General features: G+C 36.9%; 1 protein-coding gene across 1 annotated transcript in view; it reads right to left on the minus strand.

Moving 5' to 3' along the window:
- Positions 1-438: 438 nt before the first annotated feature.
- The window catches only part of rnf213b (ring finger protein 213b), a 106,857-nt gene continuing 99,795 nt past the window's right edge, over positions 439-7,500 (minus strand). The window contains exons 62-67 of the mRNA XM_061709148.1: positions 7,257-7,458; positions 6,318-6,395; positions 4,267-4,464; positions 4,095-4,184; positions 3,209-3,384; positions 439-1,309 (exon numbers count right to left, since the gene is read on the minus strand). Of these exons, the coding sequence (XP_061565132.1) occupies positions 1,168-1,309; positions 3,209-3,384; positions 4,095-4,184; positions 4,267-4,464; positions 6,318-6,395; positions 7,257-7,458 (886 nt within the window). The 3' untranslated portion in view covers positions 439-1,167. The remainder of the gene's footprint in view (positions 1,310-3,208; positions 3,385-4,094; positions 4,185-4,266; positions 4,465-6,317; positions 6,396-7,256; positions 7,459-7,500) is intronic.

Below are 7,500 nucleotides of genomic sequence, written 5' to 3' on the forward strand. Positions count from 1 at the left end.
ATTAACATCATTATTATTGCAGTGTCATTATTAGTATGATTATTATTATAATTATTTGCATCATCACCATTATAATTATTATTATTATTATTAATGCCATTATTATTATTATTATTGTTGTGATTATGATTATTATCATCAGTTATTATTATAATAATTATTATTATTTTACTGACTCACATATTAGATGAGTACACATGAGCTTGATTTGTATTTTCCTTTTATTCCTTTTTTTCCCCCAGATTTTTTTACTTCACGGTTGAATTATGATGATTATTGTTTTTTCAAAGTTCCTCTTACAAAGATAATGGTGGACAAAAAGCGCTTTTTCTTTCCCCTTTTATACTTTTTAACAAAGTCCCATCAAAAAATGTAGCACCAAAGATGTAAAAACGCCTGACAGGAGTTCGGATTTAAAATTGTATTTTATTATTCACGCTACATTTTGCAGAAAAAAAGAAAAAAAAAGGTCCAACAATAGAAAAATAGACAGTTTTAAGTTTCTCCACACGTGCGTCCGTGGCAGTAGTCTGTGCAAATAAAGAACTATCTAATGCAGGGGTCTTCAACCTGGGGTTGGCGACCCCTAGGGGGCCGCAGAGGTATTGCAGGAGTCCTCCAATTTAAGAAATAAAGGCAATTTTAACCAAAATAAATTGTGAGGTAAAAAAAAATAAGCCAGGCTTAAAACTTGACACATTAAAAAAAAAGGGAAAGATAAGAATTCCAAGCGGGACCTGCTCTGTTTTTCTCTCGTCCAAGGGCTAAAAAAGGTTGAAGACTCCTGATCTAATGTGTAATAAAGCTCTAAAAAGTCTTGGTCCGATGCTCCAGTGTTTAGTAGTGACGCGTGCAAGGACCCCTCACATCCCATCAACAGGTAAAACAGTACAAAGCAAGCAAACTGATCAATCAGTATCTCTCAATCAAACGGGGACAACAGAATACATCTGATCCCCTCATTTTGATTGGTTTTCCTGCCGGGAATCCTAATCCCGGTGTTTATATTCCAGGGTTAGGGTTAATCCTAATCCCGGTGTTTATATTCCAGGGTTAGGGTTAATCCTAATCCCGGTGTTTATATTCCAGGGCCGTCTCTAATCCCGGTGTTTATATTCCAGGGTTAGGGTTAATCCTAATCCCGGTGTTTATATTCCAGGGCCGTCTCTAATCCCGGTGTTTATATTCCAGGGCCGTCCTCCAGGCGGCGGCTCCTTGTCCCAGCGTCACGTCCTCCGGGAAGGTTTCCAGTCCCAGCAGAGGAGGGACAAACTTCCGCTCCAGATGAACCTCCAGGGTGGACTTGATGCTGCAGGAAGAGAAAGAGGAAGAGGAGGTAAAACAACTGTTAGCACGGTGGTATAACGATCATAAACTTAACTGGAAAAGGGAAAATCTCAAAATCAATAGCAATCATGTACAAAACCAAAGACATGCTAAACCAGAGGTTTTCAACTGGTTTTGTCCCAGTCCCACCATTAAAACCAAGAAGCAACTCGGGGACCAACTGCTTTTAGGGATGTTTGTTTTATTTTGCACATTGCTTTTAAATAAAAGTATGGGCCTATATAGGCTATTTATTTGCATCAGTGTATATTTTTATTTGCACCTTTTGCTATAAAAAAAAACAGTCAATGAAAAATGAACAATAGGAAGCCAAAAGGGCTTATAATATTACAAAATTCATTCTCACTCATTTGACATAATTTGGATGGGTAAATTATTCACAAAAATGAATAGTAAATGGAAAATAAATTGAGTCTAAAGAATAAATGTATATTTTTAAAATTATTATTGTTTTCCATTTACAATTTCATGGACCACCTGCAATACCACCACGGACCACCAGAGGGCCGCGGACCACCGGTTGACAATCCCTGTTCTAAATCATAAGTTTATACTTAATTTACTGTTCACTGATACTTCCTTATTTAACTTACTGTGTGGAACTATGGGGATCTACGTTTAAAACCATAACTGATACAATTGTTTTACTACAAAAACGAGCTAAACGCATCATAAATAAAGCAGGATATGATGATTTTAAATTCTCATATTCTGAAGTTTAGAGACTTGGTTTATTATAGAACAATGAAATCATGTTTAAAGCAAAAATTAAAACACTAGCAGACAGTGTGCAGAAGTTTATCATATGAGTTAAGAGATGGATACAGATTTTTGTTACATAAAGCGATAAAAGAAGTTAAAAGAAGATGTATTTGTTTTAAAGGGGTCCAGCTGTGGAATAGTGTTGATCTCAAACTTAAGCAATAAACTTCCTTTATGTTCAAAAAATCATTATGTGCATTTATATTTGGGAGTTATGGCTGTAATTGAAAAAAGGGGAAAAGAGACATGCGTGTGTATTTATGTGTGTACATGTACTGTATATATGTAAGTGTATATGTATATATGTATATATTATATGTTTGTTTTTTGTTATATTTTTCTTCACACTTGACACCATGTTGTGTAGCTTAAGTTGTATAGTAGGAGCATTAATTAACTCTGCTTCTGCTTGAGCCTTTTTCAGTCAAATTGTAAAATTTGTTTCTTCCTTGTTGCCTTGAAATGTATATATGACTGAAATAAACTTAAACTAAACTAAAAACTAAACTAAATTATTTGTTTCCTTTCTAAATTAACGTGATAATTATCTCAGAATTCCGAGAAAAGTTTTAATAAAAGAAAAATCTGTTCTGGTTTTCTGAATTAACGAGATAATTATCAGAATTATGAGAAAGGTTTTAATGAAAAAATAAATTTGCTCTGTTTTTCTGAGATTAATGTTGAAGTACAATTTTGAGAAAAAAGTCTAAATGTATTTCAACTTTATTCACGAAATTTCGACTTTATTCTTGAAATTGTATTTCAACATTAATCTCAACATTTCGACTTTTTTCTCGACATTTTGACTTTTTCTCGAAGCGCACAATAAAAAAAAATTTTTCCCTCTCAAATATTTTTTCTACTGCATGGCCCCGATACTCTTCTGTAATTGTTACCCGTTTTAAGAAATAAAATAAATAAATCCACAAATCAAATTAGCGGTCCTTACTCCCAGTGCAGCTGGTATCTCTGCAGATTCATTAACGGTCCTACAGATTAATTAATTAATTAATTAGGTCCTTACTCCCAGTGTGGCTGGTATCTCTGCAGATTAATAACGGTCCTACAGATTAATTAATTAATTAATTAGAGCACTCACTCCCAGTGCGGCTGGTATCCGTCCTCCGACGTCCTGCTCGTCTTCAGCAGCAGAATCTCGTGCAGCTCCAGAGCGAAAGCGTGAACGTCGGTGACGGAGAAGAAAACCTTCAAGCTTTTCCTCTGATTCTCCTGCAGCTTCTGCTGGAACTCCGGGGGAAGACGAGGAAACGGATCCTGAAACGACAGAGTTCAGAGTTCAGAGTTCACTCGGCTTCTACGGCTTTACATGCTGTTTGAATCAATTTCAATCATTAAAAATCAACTTTCTGTCGTGTGCTATGAAGTTCAGGGGTCACTGACCGTCATCAGTTGTTTTTTAATACTCGTTTTAATACTTTAATTCTCGTAATATTACGACTTTATTCTCATAGTATTACGACTTTATTCTCTTAATATTACGACTTTATTCTCTTAATATTAAGACTTTATTCTCATAAATTACGACTTTATTCTCGCAACATTACGACTTTATTCTCATAATATTACAACTTTATTCTCTTAATATTACAACTTTATTCTCATAATATTACAACTTTATTCTCATAATATTACAACTTTATTCTCATAATTTTATGACTTTATTCTCGCAACATTACGACTTTATTCTCATAATTTCCAATTTTTTTTTGGTCTTAGTTTGGCCCTAATACTCCGTCGTACCTTTGGAATCTACAAGAGAGAAAACAAACAAACAGAAACAGAAACAGGCAGAAACACAAACAACAACCAGTCCAGGTCCTAAAATCCATCATCAGTTTATGGAGCCACTACGGGTTGAGTTTCTTACATGGAATTTAGAACAAAATGAAGGATGTTGGTGGGATCTAAACACATTTTCACCACCGCGTTTGTCAGAAATATTTCCTGATTTAATTGGGACTCACCTGCTTCTTGTTGAGCATGAGCTCAGATTTCCAGCAGGTGAGCAGCTGCCAGGTGAACACGCTGTGCTCCAGTTTACTCTCTGCAAGGCCCTGAAATGGAAAACACAACATCGGTATAAGAAGATCCTACCGTTAGAACCTCTAGGAACCACAAGTGGCTCTAGGACGTTACCTTGGCAACGATGGTGGAAATGTTGGGTTCCATCTGCAGCGTATCCGTCAGGTAGGACAGGAGTGGAACCTTGGGTTCCCCGCCGGTCTTCCCGAGGAAACGAAGTCCGATCTCCACCACGATCACAGCGTCGCAGACGTCCGTGAAGGAACGGAGAACCGCTCTCACGGCGCTGCTAACGGAACCTTTCAGTGGTTCCTGCAACATAGACAAGTTCTTCTCATCTCCACATTTCAAACGATTTTTCTCGACATTTTGACTTTTTTGTTGAAATTTCGACTTTTTTCTCGACATTTCGACTTTTTTCTCAAAATTGTATCTAAACATTAATCTCGACATTTCGACTTTTTTCTCAAAATTTCGCCTTTTTTCTCTTCATTTTGACTTTTTTCTCAACATTTCGACTTTTTTGTTGAAATTTCGACTTTTTTCTCGACATTTCGACTTTTTCCTCAACATTTCGACTTTTTCCTCAACATTTCGACTTTTTTCTCAACATTGTATTTCAACATTAATCTCGACATTTCGACTTTTTTCTCGACATTTCGACTTTTTTCTCGACATTTCGAATTTTTTCTCAAAATTGTATCTCAACATTCATCTCGACATTTCGACTTTTTTCTCAAAATTTCGCCTTTTTTCTCTTCATTTTGACTTTTTTCTCAACATTTCGACTTTTTTGTTGAAATTTCTACTTTTTTCTCGACATTTCGACTTTTTCCTCAACATTTCGACTTTTTCCTCAACATTTCGACTTTTTTCTCAACATTGTATTTCAACATTAATCTCGACATTTCGACTTTTTTCTCGACATTTCGACTTTTTTCTCGACATTTCGAATTTTTTCTCAAAATTGTATCTCAACATTCATCTCGACATTTCGACTTTTTTCTCAACATTTCGATTTTTTTGTTGAAATTTCGACTTTTTTCTCGACATTTCGACTTTTTCCTCAACATTTCGACTTTTTCCTCAACATTTCAACTTTTTTCTCAAAATTGTATTTCAACATTAATCTCGACATTTCAACTTTTTTCTCAAAATTTCGACTTTTTTGTTGAAATTTCGACTTTTTTCTCAACATTTCGACTTTTTTCCCAAAATTTCGCCTTTTTTCTCGTCATTTCAACTTTTTTCTCAACATTTCGACTTTTTTGTTGAAATTTCGACTTTTTTCTCAACATTTCGACTTTTTTCTCGTCATTTCAACTTTTTTCTCAACATTTCGACTTTTTTGTTGAAATTTCGACTTTTTTCTCGACATTTCAGCTTTTTTCCTCAACATTTCGACTGGTTCTACTGGACCTCAGATAATGCTACGGTGTCCCGCAGAGTTCAGTTCTAGGGCCGATTTTGTTCAACATCAATCCAGAACCACAACATCAATATTCATTGCTATGCTGATGATACGCAGCTGTATTTGTCTATGAAGATGAATCAGAACCGTTAGCTAAACTTCAGGCAAACCTTTTGCCTCTAGAGGTTTTTGCTCCCAAAAACCTTAGAACAGGTTGGAAAAGGATCTAACATATAAGTTAATCTAAATTAATGGTTTGATGACGCTATGGTTCTTGTTAGCTGAGAGAGCTCAACTGTAGAGAATAATCTAAGCACAATTCAGGTTCTACTTCTGAAGCTGCTAAACGTTGTACATCCATACCAATAGTTGGGAGGGTTTTGCAAATTTTTTCTCACTGATAGAAATAATTTTATTGGTCCAAAAGTTCTGTTGAGAGTTTTAAAGGAACTTTAAAGCCTGGCTACAGCACTGAACAGAAACTTTTCTCGTCATTTCGACTTTTTTCTCCACATTTTGACTTTTTTCTCAAAATTTTACTTCAACATTAATCTTGACATTTTTACTTTTTTCTCGTCATCTGGACTTTTTTCTCATCATTTTGACTTTTTTCTCCACATTTCGGCTTTTTTGTTCTTTTTTGAAAGACAAAGGGAAGCTCTAAAATGTTGGCCTCGTGAAATCCCAACAAAGAAAACTAGCGTAAACATTCAGACGGAGAAACAGAAGTAACACAAGGGTGAGAAGATTTTACCTGATGGATCTTTTCTCTGACTTCAGCTAGAACGACGGAGAAATCCTGCAGGTGTCGGTTCAGATACCTGGAGTTGCTCTGATTAAGACAAAACAAGATGACCAGGGGCCTCATTTATAAAAGAGTGTGTAGGATTCATACTAAAAGTGTACGTGCGCTCAAAAGCCGAAAATGGCGTGCGCACAAGAAAATCCTGATTTATAAAACCGTGTGCACGCACACTTGCACGCAATGTTGTCTTTATAAATCACAGTCCAGCTGGAAGGTTGTGCACGTGAATTTGCCTCATATCCCGCCCTCTACACACCCACTTCATACCATAAATGGGCAATGCAAAACTGATGATTGTATTTGCATATGAATGAGCCTGCTGAGCATGCGCCGTGAGTGCCACGGAATCTGATTTGTGGCCGCGGGAGCGCGCACAGCAGCCCGTTGAGCAATAGCGCTAGAACGTCAGATTTTCAGATTATTAAGCTCAAGAATGAGATCAAGTCAAATTTAGGCAGAAACAACTTTTCATTAACTGTATTTGGCCTTCAATCAATTTTTGGCAGGTGAAAATGCCTATTTTGTGTTGTAATGGTCCTTTAAAAGAGTTAAAAGCAATTAATCCTATGAGCTCTAGTGTTTATATTATGAAGCTGAAGTCATATTTAGGCAGAAACAACCTTTCATTAACTGTATTTGGCCTTCAATCAATTTTTTAGGCAGGTAAAAAGACCCATTTTCAGGGGAGAAATCAGATTCTGGCAGGCAATCACTTTTTGACACGATCAGCGCTTTTTTTTAAAAATCCCAACCTTTGCGTAGAAGGTGGCTTGCGCTTTTTTCAAGCCCTGTTTTGTGCGCAAGCAAGCTTTATAAATGAGGCCCCAGGTGAGAAAAACGCTTTTCTCTAACCGTGACTTCTGTTAGCACGCGTGTGATCGGGTTTACCGTTTTGATGAGCGGTTTTCCGGCCAGAAAGCGGCGAGCCAGCTGGGTCTGGATTCCGGGAAAGTCGTAGCTGGCGTCCGTCTCGCCGCCTTTCTCCAGGACGTAGTTGCAGTTTGATAAAACGAGAGGCAGCAGCTCTCGCTCGGGGTGGACCAGAGTCAGCTGGGTCTCCGATATCCTCTCCAGAGGAACGCTGAACTCTCTGGAGAACAACGTTCACATGACCGGCAGTCGTTAGTAAGAA

Source organism: Cololabis saira, chromosome 19 (genome assembly GCF_033807715.1).
Source record: "Cololabis saira isolate AMF1-May2022 chromosome 19, fColSai1.1, whole genome shotgun sequence".
In the NCBI taxonomy this organism is placed as follows: Eukaryota; Metazoa; Chordata; class Actinopteri; order Beloniformes; family Belonidae; genus Cololabis; species Cololabis saira.